At 34.6% G+C, this 13787-nt stretch overlaps 1 protein-coding gene across 12 annotated transcripts in view; it reads left to right on the top strand.

Annotated features, from left to right (window-relative positions):
* Positions 1-13787, top strand: part of CASK (peripheral plasma membrane protein CASK) — a 766374-nt gene that overhangs the window by 671366 nt on the left and 81221 nt on the right. For all 12 annotated transcript variants that reach the window (XM_069812914.1, XM_069812912.1, XM_069812916.1 and 9 more), the window contains 2 exons: positions 818-916; positions 12640-12778. In XM_069812914.1, coding sequence (XP_069669015.1) covers positions 818-916; positions 12640-12778 — 238 coding nt within the window. The remainder of the gene's footprint in view (positions 1-817; positions 917-12639; positions 12779-13787) is intronic.

The following is a 13787-nucleotide window of genomic DNA, read 5'->3' on the forward strand; positions in this document are numbered from 1 at the left end:
ATTAAAAATTAATAAAGCAAGAATATTTCTGTTTCTTTTCCTGATAGTAGCTCTTGAAAGTCATATAAATTAATTTATTTGATGAACTGAAAATTATAATATGCACATTTGTTTTGCAGTATCTATAGGTATACTTGGAGATTTTATGAGAAGTATAAATCATAATATGACTCAAGAGAAACTTAAATTTATAATCCTTGACAGATTAAAGTGCAATAATTTTGTAGTAAATATTGTTCAAATGAATCATGTAAGTTAATAAGTTATCATTCTTAAAACTGAATATAAGTAAAAATAATTGACCATATTAATATAAAATAAAAATAAGTTGTTGTATACTGTTTCAAAAGAGCTGAATGCATGCTTCATTGCAATAATAATATACAAATGTAGTTTCGATTTCTACTTACAAAATTAATTGAGCTGAACTTATTTTATTATTACATATTTTAGAGCTCTTTTAAGTTAATGTAACGTTTGATTATGTTTATGATATGACTCTTCAGTCACCATTGAACAGTCTAACTTTAAATATTTAACTTTCACTTTATTTCAAGATAAACCTTATGTTTATTTAGATAATGTTTATATCAAAAGCTATATCTCAAATCTGGTTTCTTTCAAGACATTACTGAGGTGTTAGCATCTACTGACATTATCAGTATTCCTTAAAAGGTCAAAGACTGTAAACATAAATTACATTTTACTATCAAACTCAGTAAAGCATTTGATGTGGATTAGTTTTATTTTCAGATGTTCGGCACCTTAAATTGTGTTAATTTTAACAATGTTTATACACTCTTTTCTATACTTGCAGATATTTGTGCGTGCTCAATTTGATTATGACCCCCTGGATGATGACTTGATCCCTTGCGCACAAGCTGGCATCGCTTTCAAAACTGGAGACATCCTCCAAGTAAGTAAAGATACTTTTTTCTTCATGTTCTTCTATTTTCCTCCTTCTTTTCTTATGCTCTTCCCTTAGAGCAATCAATTTAGTTTCTAGCTTTTGGGGCTATTAATTTAGTTCATTGTACACCCTTTTGGGAAAAGGAAATTCTACCAGATCAATGGAAGGAGTCCATAATCGTACCTATCTTTAAGAAGGGGGACAAGACTAACTGTAGTAACTTTCGAGGAATATCACTTTTGTTGACGTCGTACAAAATTTTGTCCAATATTTATTTGAGAAGATTAACTCCATATGTAGATGAAATTATTGGGGATCATCAGTGTGGTTTTTGGCGTAATAGATGAACTATTGATCAGATATTTTGTATTCGACAGATAATGGAGAAAAAATGAGAGTATAAGGGTACAGTGCATCAGTTATTCATAGATTTCAAAAAGGCATATGACTCGGATAAGAGAGAAGTTTTATATGATATTCTTATTGAATTTGGTATTCCCAAGAAATTAGTTCGTTTGATTAAAATATGTCTCAGTGAAACGTACAGCAGAGTCCGTATAGGTCAGTTTCTGTCAGATGCGTTTCCAATTCACTGTGGGCTAAAGCAAGGAAATGCATTATCACCTTTACTTTTTAACTTTCCTCTAGAGTATGCCATTAGGAAAGTCCAGGAAAACAGAGAGGGTTTGGAATTGAACGGGTTACATCAGCTCCTTGTCTATGCAGATGACGTGAATATGATAGGAGAAAATCCACAAACGATTACGGAAAACACGGGAATTTTACTGGAAGCAAGTAAACAGATAGGTTTGAAAGTAGCTGAATCCCGAAAAGACAAAGTATATGATTATGTCTCATGACGAGAATATTGTACGAAATGGATATATAAAAATTGGATATTTATCCTTTGAAGAGGTGGAAAAATTCAAATACCTGGGAGCAACAGCAATAAATATAAATGATACTCGGGAGGAAATTAAACTCAGAATAAATATGGGAAATGCCTATTATTATTCGATTGAGAAGCTTTTATCATCCAGTCTGCTGTCAAAAATATCTGAAAGTTAAAATTTATGAAATAGTCATGTTACCGGTTGTTCTTTATGGTTGTGAAACTTGGACTCTCACTTTGAGAGAGAAACATAGGTTAAGGGTGTTTGAGAATAAGATGCTTAGGAAAATATTTGGGGCTAAGAGGGATGAAGTTACAGGAGAATGGAGAAAGTTACACAACACAGAACTGCACGCATTGTATTCTTCACTGACATAATTAGGAACATTAAATCCAGACGTTTGAGATGGGCAGGGCATGTAGCACGTATGGGCGAATCCATAAATTCATGTAGAGTATTAGTTGGGAGGCCGGAGGGATAAAGATCTTTGGGGATGCCGAGACGTAGATGGTAAGATAATATTAAAATGGATTTGAGGGAGGTGGGATATGATGATAGAGACTGGATTGATCTTGCTCAGGATAGGGACCTATGACGGGCTTATGTGAGGGCGGCAATGAACCTCCGGGTTCCTTAAAAGCCAGTAAGTATGTAAGTATTGTACACCCTACGGGAATTTAATAGGGAGCTTAAAGAGAAATATAAATTTTGTTAAATTTTGAGGAACTAAAGAACAATCTCTCATGCACTTGACTCCACACAATTCAGGACTTTCGAACAGAATATGTTTGAAAATTTCTTGTTCTTTTCTACATAGCCTATACAGGGTAGAAGTCAAAATAATCTTGCAGATTGACAGGACGATAGGGTACACTTAGCCTACATGAATAGAAAACCTATAATACGTTTTGTGATCAAATGCACGATTAATTAGAAAATTACTTTGAAAGTTTCAGCAGTCTGAAAACATCACCGCAAACACAGATATAAGAGGTCAACGAACTTAGGTCTGTCTCCATACGTGAACTATCTCCCACCTCCCTCTCTAGCCACAACGTTTCAATCTGGTTGCATTGTTCAGTAGCTTTTAAATTAAATTTACACGAAAACCGTTCACACTATTGAAATACGCCATAGAGGTATATAATTCTTTATTGCATTTCCTATCGATATGAACAAAAATCACAATTCTACTCGCAATAGTTGCCGAGGGGGGGGAGGGAGGAAAAAAAAACTTTTTTTTTTTTCTGAGAAAACTATAACTTTCCACCAATATGGTATTACATTTTTTATTACATGAGCTATTCGCTTTGAAAATTTGCAGAGTTATTTCACTTTAACCCTGTATAAGGAATCATCTATAATAATAATAATAATAATAATAATAATAATAATAATAATAATAATAATAATAATCAGGGAAAGGATTTATATGTAAATACATATTTACTTATAAAGCTAATATAATTTATATTTTGCATTATCTTTATGTTTCACAATGTGTAGGGTTGAAAAATCCTACTTTTATTTTCCATATTTTTCCATATTTTAGAGTTTAGTACATATTTTCGTTAATTTCCATATATTTTCCATATTTCATATAAAACAGTCCATATTATATTAGGTTTAACAATAAAACAAAACAAAATTCCATTAACTTTTAAAAATACATTTCAACAATAGAGATTTAAACACATGTTCAGTAATCCCTTTAACATCAGAGTTATTTGAAAATTAGCAGTCCTATCAACAATGGGAAAGTAAGTTACAAAACTGTATTAATTTAATTTAAAATTTTTAACAGACTTCAGTTGTGCAGCTCAACAGTTAAATGCCAGTCAGAGTACACATAGGTTCAGTTTTGTAAATCATACTATAAAGACGGTAAATATGCCAAAAGTACGTCATTCAGTCAATTTAAAATCAAAACTAACAAGTTACATTTCAGAATTTAAAGAAGATGGTTTATCAACTGACAATAAAATATTATTTTGTAATTTGTGTCAGTGTGCAGTATCATCTACACAAAAGTTCCTGGTGCAACAACACATTACAACTAGTAAACATCAGGCCAACAAACAACTAAATTCCAAGCAGAGACAATTGTTTTTAACACAACCAACAACATCGAATGTAAGATCTGAGTTTAACATCGACCTGTGCCATTCTCTCATCTCTGCTGATATTCCTCTCTACAAACTAAAGAATAAGGTCTTCAGGGAATTCCTTGAAAAATATACTCAACATACAATCCCGGATGAGTCAACACTTAGGAAGACGTATGCTCCATCCATCTACGATGAGACAATACAGAAGATAAGAGATGAAATTAAAGATAGTTCAATTTGGGTTTCCATTGATGAGACTCCCGACAAAGAAGGTAATGTAGTTATCGGTTTGTTAAGTGAACAATATTCTGAACGAATTCTTTTACATTGTGATGTTCTAGAAAAGTGCAATAACAAAACTATAGTTAAACTGTTCAACGAAGCTATGGGTATCCTGTGGCCAAAGGGTATTATGTACGATAATGTGTTATTCTTTATTAGCGATGCTGCCCCTTATATGGTCAAAGCTGGACAAGCATTATCTGTTGTATATCCTAAATTGACTCATTTTACTTGTGTGGCGCATGCATTTCATCGTGTGGCAGAAGTGGTCAGAGACAATTTCCCTAAAGTAGATTTGTTGATTTCATCAGTGAAAAAAGTATTTCTCAAAGCTCCCAGTAGAGTTAACGTGTTGAAAGAAATGTACCCTGAAATTCCATTGCCACCAAAGCCAATTTTAACTAGATGGGGTACATGGCTAGAAGCAGTTGAATATTATGCCGAACATATAGACTCTATTAACAATGTTCTCCTTGCATTGGACTCTGAAGATGCAGTCTCAATTGATACTGCGAAAACAGTTACCTGTGACATAAGTGTGAAGAATGACTTAGCTCACATTCAGCATACATTTTCATGCATCATAAAAACGCTCAAAAGTCTCCAAAATAGGCACCTTTCACTATCTGAAAGTTTTGAAATTATAAATAGTACTGTGGAACAACTGAATCGTGGTAGAGGTAAAGTTGCAGATGCAGTAAGAGCTAAGGTGGACACTGTACTTTCAAAAAACCCTGGATATGAAGAACTACAAAAGGTTGTTGCTGTGATGAGTGGTGAATCAACAGTGAAGATTAACTTGGACTTATCCCCAGCAGACATTGTGAAATTGAATTATGTACCAGTTACTTCTTGTGACGTCGAACGCTCTTTTAGTCAGTATAAATCTATCCTCAGAGACAATAGAAGAAGATTCACTTTTCAGCACTTGAAAGAAATGTTTGTAACCTATTGTTATGGTAACAGACAATAAAAATTGTGTTTTGTTGAAACTACATTGGAAGATAAGGTACGTCCATTATATTTTTTGTTTAGTTTGATTAAAATGTACCAATATTTAACGTACATAGTCATTTTTTTATAATTTTAAGTCCATATTTAATTCCATATTTTGGTAAAAATCCATATTTAATTCCATATTTTGGTAAAAATAACTACATATATATTTACATATTTCATATATTTTTAGTCCATATAAATCCGTTCCCTGATAATAATAATAATAATAATAATAATAATAATAATAATAATAATAATAATAATAATAATAATAATAATAGTTAGGATTTATAAAACAGTTATATTGCCGGTTGTTCTGTATGGTTGTGAAACTTGGACTCTTTACTTTGAGAGAGGAACAGAGGTTAAGAGTGTTTGAGAATAATGTGCTTAGGAAAATATTTTGGGCTAAGAGGGATGAGTATGGAAAGAGTTACACAACGTAGAACTGCACGCATTGTATTCTTCATCTGACATAATTAGGAATATATTATTATGATGTACCGAAGTACATAGGCTATGATATTTCCTTGCAGATATTGTGCGTAATCATATGATGTTCAAATCTCGGTGCCGGAGAGAATTTTTCTCCGTTCCACTCATCTTTCATTATATGATGACGCAGAATATCCGCACGGAAATATCGTATGTACTTCGGTACATCGTAGTAATATGTGATAATGGAATAATCACTTAGGGTGCTATTCATAGACATTTCGCTAGCCCGCGCTACGAGCGTGCTAAACTAGCCCCGGCTATCGACTGATTACTTGTACAGGATTCATATCATATCATATCGCTAACACTGGTTTATGAATACGAAAAACGTTAGTTCGCTGATCATCCACCTGAAGCCCGCGCTAAGACTGTCTATAAATATGGCCCCTAGTGATTTAAGACGGCGCTTATTCCGTCGGATCCCTGCCACTTAGTCACTCATAACGAGTGCATCTCTGCACATGTGTGGACATTGTGCCACTGCCATACTGTACATCTATGACGCAGTGCATGAGGGTAGGCCACTAGAGGGAACCCAAGAGGTGGAACTTAAACTCAGAGGATTCGATCCGACATCGGGATGGGAATCCGGTGTGGCTTAGTGGATAGAGCATCAGCACGTAGAGCTGAAAACCCGGGTTCAAATCCCGGTGCCGGCGAGAATTTTTCTCCGTTCCACTCACCTTTCATCATAATTATGAACATTAAATCCAGATGTTTGAGATGGGCAGGGCATGTAGCACATATGGGCTAATCCAGAAATGCATATAGAGTGTTAGTTGGGAGGCCGAAAGGAAAAAGACCTTTGGGGAGGCCGAGACGTAGATGGGAGGATAATATAAAAATGGGTTTGAGGGAGGTGGGATATGATGGTAGAGACTGAATTGATCTTGCACAGGATAGGGACCTATGGCGGGCTTATGTGAGGGCGGCCGAGGGCGGCAATGAACCTCCGGGTTCTTTAAAAGCCATTTGTAAGTAGTAGTAATAATAATAATAATAATAATAATAATAATAATAATAATAATAATAATAATCGTAATATAATAATAATAGTAATAATAATATTAATAATGATGATGATGTCGCTATATACCATTATAACTTAATAAAAGAAAACTTGTACTAAAGACAGATCGTGGATCTGGAATAAGGAATATAGTTTGTTCCCTAGTTGGTACGAGATTCTTCTGTCTGATGGTGGAATATACATTTTGAACTAAAGAATTCAGACGCATAAATATAACCAAATCCAGAGAAGATGAAAAGCCTTCCGAATGTAGCCCTACATGAAGCAAACCAAGATGAAGTAGGTATTTACTCATCAAGCGGATAATGATGATGATGATGATGATGATGATGATGATGATGATGATGATGATGACTTTGGATAAACCCCGTTGGAACGATAAGACGTAATATATATTTTTAATTTACTTGGTTTTCAAATTCAGTATTTGAATTTTCACTTGGTATTGCCCTCTTAAACGATGCTTTCCCGTAATTTCGTCTACTCTTTTCATACTTTTGCCGACCGATCTTGGCATTCTGTAAGGAGTGTGTTGCAATAGAACTCTACCAATTTCAAGGACACATTACACATAGGATTTGCCTGTATGGTTCCTACCATTATGTTCTTGACTGCGTGGAACCTTTCACATTCGGGTAATACTTGTTAATGATTGTATTATATTGTATTGAATTGTATCGTATTTATTTACATTCCATGATATTCATACATCGCTTCACAGCTAGAATATGAAACGTGTCAAACGGAAAGAAAAATCTTAATAGAACTATAAAGTCTTAATTACAGTCACAGTCTAGTTGAAATATATACAGAAGAGTTTTACAATATAGTCTACTAGTACAACACAAAGTTTTAGTAACAATAATTAATACAACACAGAAATTATTCATGAAGCGTTGTTGAATGTCATGAATTCACCTACAGAATAGAAGGCGTGAGAAATTAGGTACGTTTTTAATTTGGCCCTAAATAATCTTATGTTTTGAGTTTCACTTTTATAACCATAGAGAGGCTATAAAAATTTTTACTGCCGTATAACGCATTCCTTTTTGATAGCACGATAGACTTGCCGATGGAGTATGAAAGTCATTTTTGACGCGATTTTATGCTATGATCTGTTGAATTAGTTACAAAATATTCATCATTACATACGAGGAAGATTATTAATGAAAAAAATATACTGACAAGCCATGGGCATTATTTGTAGTTTTTAAAAAATGATCCTACACGATTCCCTACATTTGCCACCCACAATTATTCTAATTACTCTTTTTTTTTTTTGTAGTAGGAATACATTGTTACTATCTGTGGAATTTTCCCAGAATATTATTCCAAAACTCATTACCGAGTGGAAGTATGCAAAGTATATTGTTTTAGTTTATATTTACTGTCTCTTGCATAGATCTAATAGCAAAACATGCTGAATTTAGTTTGGAGACTAATTATCTTCATGACTTAGATTGGTGACTGAAACAGACTGAAGTGGCTAAAAAGCAGTGACGTGCAGTCCACCTAAGCAACCCAAGCACGGCTTGGGTAGCACTGAGTGATTATAAGAATCACATTATCTACATAAATCCATGATTAAACTTTCTGTTTATTTAATCATAGAGTCCTGAAACGTTTCTAAATACGTTTTGTTCATTGTAAGTCGCGTGATGAGGCATATACAATGCACTTACTGCGGTCCCGAGCTGGCAGCTGCGTGCCAGCAGTGCTGAATGTAGGTTAGCATGGAAGTTGCCATGACAACCCACGTCATCATAACTTCTAACCAATGAGGGACGCCTCACGAGACCGTAGTAAATGCATGTACCCCAAGCAGTCGGTAGCCTGCCTGGGCTGGCTGTGTGCACGAAGTCGAAAGATTGTAAAACGTACTGTTTCTCTGGCGTTTGTTTGTACCGGTACTTTATAGTTACATTGTGTACGTGTATATAAGTGCAATAAAAAGTTTTGATTATGTCTGGTGATAATAATAATTTAATTCAGCAACAGAGGCTAAATACAGTAATTTAACTAAAGCAATACGGGATCATGATGTTACTATTGCACATATTCGTGCTTCTAACGCACTCGCGACTTTTGGAACTGTGCATATTGAAACTGAGCTAAGTGACCAAACACAACAAAGTATTATTCTACATAATGAAAAGTAACAGGCAATAGAGACATTCAGAAAAGCTTATAAACGCCATTTGTTTACTTTCAAAACTGGAACTTTCATTTAGAGGAAACGGTAAGTCAAAAATGTTCAACAACCGCGGTAATTATTTAGAACTTTTGGACTACACCGCGCAGTACGACCCTCTTCCAAAAAGTCACTTGGATACATCTACAGTATTCAAAGGTGTATCAAATCGTATTCAAAATGATTTAATTGAATCTGTTGCAAGTGCACTTAACAAGGAAATTAAAACAGCAATTACAGAAATCTTATTTTTTTTTTGGCATATTAGCTGATGAGACAACTGACGTCTCGAATAAATCACAATTTTCTCTCTTTTATCGATATACGATTGAAGGAAGGGTGGTAGAGCATTTGTGTGCCTCCGTGATGTAAGTGAGGACAAAACAGCGGCAGCACATTCTGATCTTATTTTTAAGAGATATTCAAGACTTTTCAAACTGCAGTAAGAAACTTGTCGCACAGAGGGAAGTGCAGTGATGGCCTCTTCATTACATGGTGTCAAGCTAATATTAAGCCGTCTTTCCCACAAGCTCTCTTTGTTCACTGCTATGCACACTATTTAAATTTAGCACTGTCCCAAAGTGCTTCAAGTATTCCTGAATGCCGTATATTTTTTGCTACTCTTCTGGGCTTGCAGCGTTTTTCTTCAAATCATCAAAGCGCACAAAATTTCTTGATGAAATTCTGGGTCGACGATTATTACCACATGTTTCCCCAACAAGATGGAATAGTTCGTCACGACTTACCAATACTTAGAGTAGTCTTTTATAATAGTATTTTTAATTTTAGGCAGTAGTTGCAGTAGGCCTAATCTGATAGATTTTGTAAAAAAAAATGGGTAGCAAATACCAATGTATTTTTATAATTAGTAATGTTATAAGTATTTGAATCAAATATAAATAGTAAGAAGGAAAAGAAAACTTGACTACGAGGCTGCTTGGGTAATCTGTTGGGCCACCGCACGCCACTGCTAAAAAGTATGGGTTTGCGCAGTCAACACTCACAACTATCATAAATAAACGAAAGGAAACAAAGAACACTGTCACAGATCGTAAAATTAACCCCAAACGTAAGTGTTTATAAACTGCGGCAGCAGAAGACGTTGACATTGCTACCTTCAAGTGCAATGTCTGTGTAGACCTGATTTTGCTCGTAGCAGTAAGAACATTTTTGTTGCTGAAATCTCGAAACCAAAAGACAGAGTACAATTACCCATTTAAAAGAATACATACCTGAATGTTAAAATGAATTGAACACACATAGTGTTCTCTTAAGGGCAGATCTTTCACTGCAAATCCAGCTTCTCCAATCGTTCCTATTTTCTGTCTTTCTTCTTAGTCTCCGCACATGATCCATATACTCGTATTTTAATATCGTCTAATACTAGATATTTTTTCTGTCCCGAACTCTTCTCCCGTTCACCATTCTCTCCAGTGCATCCTTCAGTAGGCAGTTTCTTCTCAGCCAGTCACCCAACCAATTTTTTTCTCTTCCTGTTCAGTTTCAGCATCATTCTTTCTTCACCCACCATTTCCAACACAGCTTCGTTTCCTGTTCTGTCTGTTCATTTCATACGTTCCATCCTTCTCACATTTCAAATGCTTCTATTCGCTTCTCTTCACTTCGTCATAATGTCCATGTTTCTGCCCCATACAATGCCACAATCCACACAAGCACTTTACTAGTCTCTTCCTTAGTTCTTTTTCCAGAGGTTCGCAGAAGATGCTCCTTTTTCTATTAAAAGCTTCCTTTGCCATTGCTATCTTCCTTTTCACTTCCAGGCAACAGCTCATGTTATTGCTTATAGTACACCCCAAGTATTTCAAGTTGTCCATTTGCTCTACTGCCTCATTTAGGCCTATTATTATTATTATTATTATTATTATTATTATTATTATTATTATTATTATATTATCTCTATTGTCATTACTATAACCTTCATTTCAACTATTTTTTTTCTTATGTTAGCATAATAAATGCGCTATCGAGTTCTTTCATCCTGTTGATCCTCTATTGAACTTCAATTTAATTTGTTTTATTTTTGCCACTATTCAGTTATTCATAGATTTCAAAAGGCATATGACTCGGTTAACAGAGAAGTTTTATATGATATTCTTATTGAATTTGATATTTCCAAGAAACTAGTTCGATTAATTAATTAAAATGTGTCTCGGTGAAACGTACAGCAGAGTCCGTATATATCAGTTTCTGGCCGATGCTTTTCCAATTTCATGCGGGCTAAAGAAAGGAGATGCACTATCACCTTTACGTTTTAACTTTGCTCTAGAGTATGCCATTAAGAAAGTAAAGGATAACAGAGAGGGTTTGGAATTGAACGGGTTACATCAGCTGTTTGTCTATGCGGATGACGTGAATATGTTAGGAGAAAATGTACAAGCTACATTGTCTGCCAAAAAAATGTATACATTCTTTGTCAGACTGTATCGGGATATTGATATTGTCCGCTGATTTGAATTACGAGTATGTTGAACATTTTAACATCTAAAGTAACCATGGGGTTAACTGAAGACATTACTACATGTGTGATCAGTATTTAAATTAAAACAAACACATAATAAATAGTTTTCGTTCCTTAAAAAATATATACATTCTTTTTGCGAACTCTGTATTAGGGAAAACACGGGAATTTTACTTGAAGCAAGTAAAGAGAGAGGTTTGGAAGTAAATCCCGAAAAGACAAAGTATATGATTATGTTTCGTGACTAGAATATTGTACGAAATGGAAATATAAAAATTGGAAATTTATTCTTTGAAGAGATGGAAAAATTAAAATATCTTTGACCAACAGTAACAAATATAATTGACACTCGGGAGGAAATGAAACTCAGAATAAATAATATGGGAAATGTCTGTTATTATTCGGTTGGGGCCACACCTGTGGAGTAACGGTTAGCGCGTCTGACCGCGAAACCAGGTGGCCCAGGTTCGATTCCCGGTCGGGACAATTTACCTGGTTGAGGTTATTTCGGGGATTTTCCCTCAACCCGATATGAGCTGCTGGGTAACTATCGGTGCTGGACCCCGAACTCATTTCACCGGCATTATCATCTTCACTCATTCAGACGCTAAATAACCTAAGATGTTGATAAAGCGTCGTAAAATAACCTATTAAGATAAAAAATAAAATATTCGGTTGAGAAGCTTTTGTCATGCAGTCTGCTCTAAAGAAAAGCTGAAAGTTAGAATTTATAAAACAGTTATATTACCAGTTGTTCTGTATGGTTGTGAAACTTGGACTCTCACTTTGAGAGAGGAACATACGTTAAGGGTGTTTAAGAATAAGGTGCTTTGGAAAATATTTGGGGCTAAGAGGGATGAAATTACAGGAGAATGGAGAAAGTTACACAACACAGAACTGCACGCATTGTATTCTACACCTGATATAATTAGGAACATTAAATCCAGACTTTTGAGATGGGCAGGGCATGTAGCATGTATGGGCGAATCCAGAAATGCATATAGAGTGTTAGTTGGGAGGCCGGAGGGAAAAAGACCTTTGGGGAGGCCAAAACGTAGATGGAAAGATAATATTAAAATGGATTTGAGGGAGATGGGATATGGTGATACAGACTGGATTAATCTCGCTCAGGATAGGGACCGATGGCGGGCTTATGTCAGGGCGGCAATGAACCTTCGGGTTCCTTAAAAGCCAGTAAGTAAGTAAGTAATTAAGTAAGTAATTATTATTATTATCATTATTATTTCAGATAATCAGTAAAGATGACCACAACTGGTGGCAAGCGAGGAAAGACAATGCTGCAGGTTCGGCTGGTCTCATTCCTTCGCCTGAACTACAGGAGTGGCGGACTGCCTGCATGGCGATGGAAAAAAGCAAGCAGGAACAAGGTATGTGATTCCACGTGTAAAGAATGAATGATAATATCCTCTTTACATGTTATTACATAAAGAGGAAGTTTATTTATGAAGCCGTCAGTACTTTTAATTTATATATAAGAAATACATTCATTCATATAGAAAAACCACGCAAACATGTTACGGAAGTACAGATAGTTGTGAAATAATGTGGCTTGTGTAACAGTTGCGTCTTTACTACAAAAGGCATTTCTTAGAAATCATAAACTACTATCTGCTGCTAAAACTCGCCAAAATTGTACGTATTTCGACAATTATTATTTCTGTTATAGAAATACTACAATGCTCGAGCTAGTTGATAGTTAAAGTTGTGAATGTGGTCTTCCACGTGATCATAAATACATTATTCTACAACGTATATCACGTTACAGCGTCAGTTTTATTAGACTCATTAATAACATTTTACTGCAGTGTTTATTTCTTGCTCATTTGTTTTTATTTTTAAAAAGGTATATGTATATGCACAAGATGAAATTATACGAATTATTTCCCTCCAGACGTAATGGTTGACAAGAGTCTCATTCTCTCTGATCAACCACATAAAATCCTTCAAATCTTATGCTATTAAACATAACCTAATTGTCTTGAGAATATGATATATAGATATTAAGTTCCAGCAGATCATATCTAAGCTATGTATTAGTGTAACTTTGTTACAAATACTATACGATATATAGAAAATACTGTTTTGAAGGAAAACTTTTATTTTTTTGTAAGCATGTAATCTTTTGACAATATTTTTATGACTTTTTGGAGTATGGTGTTTTCTTTTTTCTTTTACATTTCTCCACTTATTTTTTACAAGGAGATGTACTGTAAAGTAGATATTTTTCATTGGTAAGGAACTGTTTTTTTAAATTAATACATAAATAATTTAAATCCTTAATTATACCGGTACTTCATTAATTTTAACAATGTAAAATATAAGCAAATACCGGTAATTTCCTAGAAGACGGGCAAAATCCAACATGACTGACGAAAA

The sequence above is a fragment of the Periplaneta americana genome, chromosome 16, assembly GCF_040183065.1.
Source record: "Periplaneta americana isolate PAMFEO1 chromosome 16, P.americana_PAMFEO1_priV1, whole genome shotgun sequence".
Taxonomy (NCBI): domain Eukaryota; kingdom Metazoa; phylum Arthropoda; class Insecta; order Blattodea; family Blattidae; genus Periplaneta; species Periplaneta americana.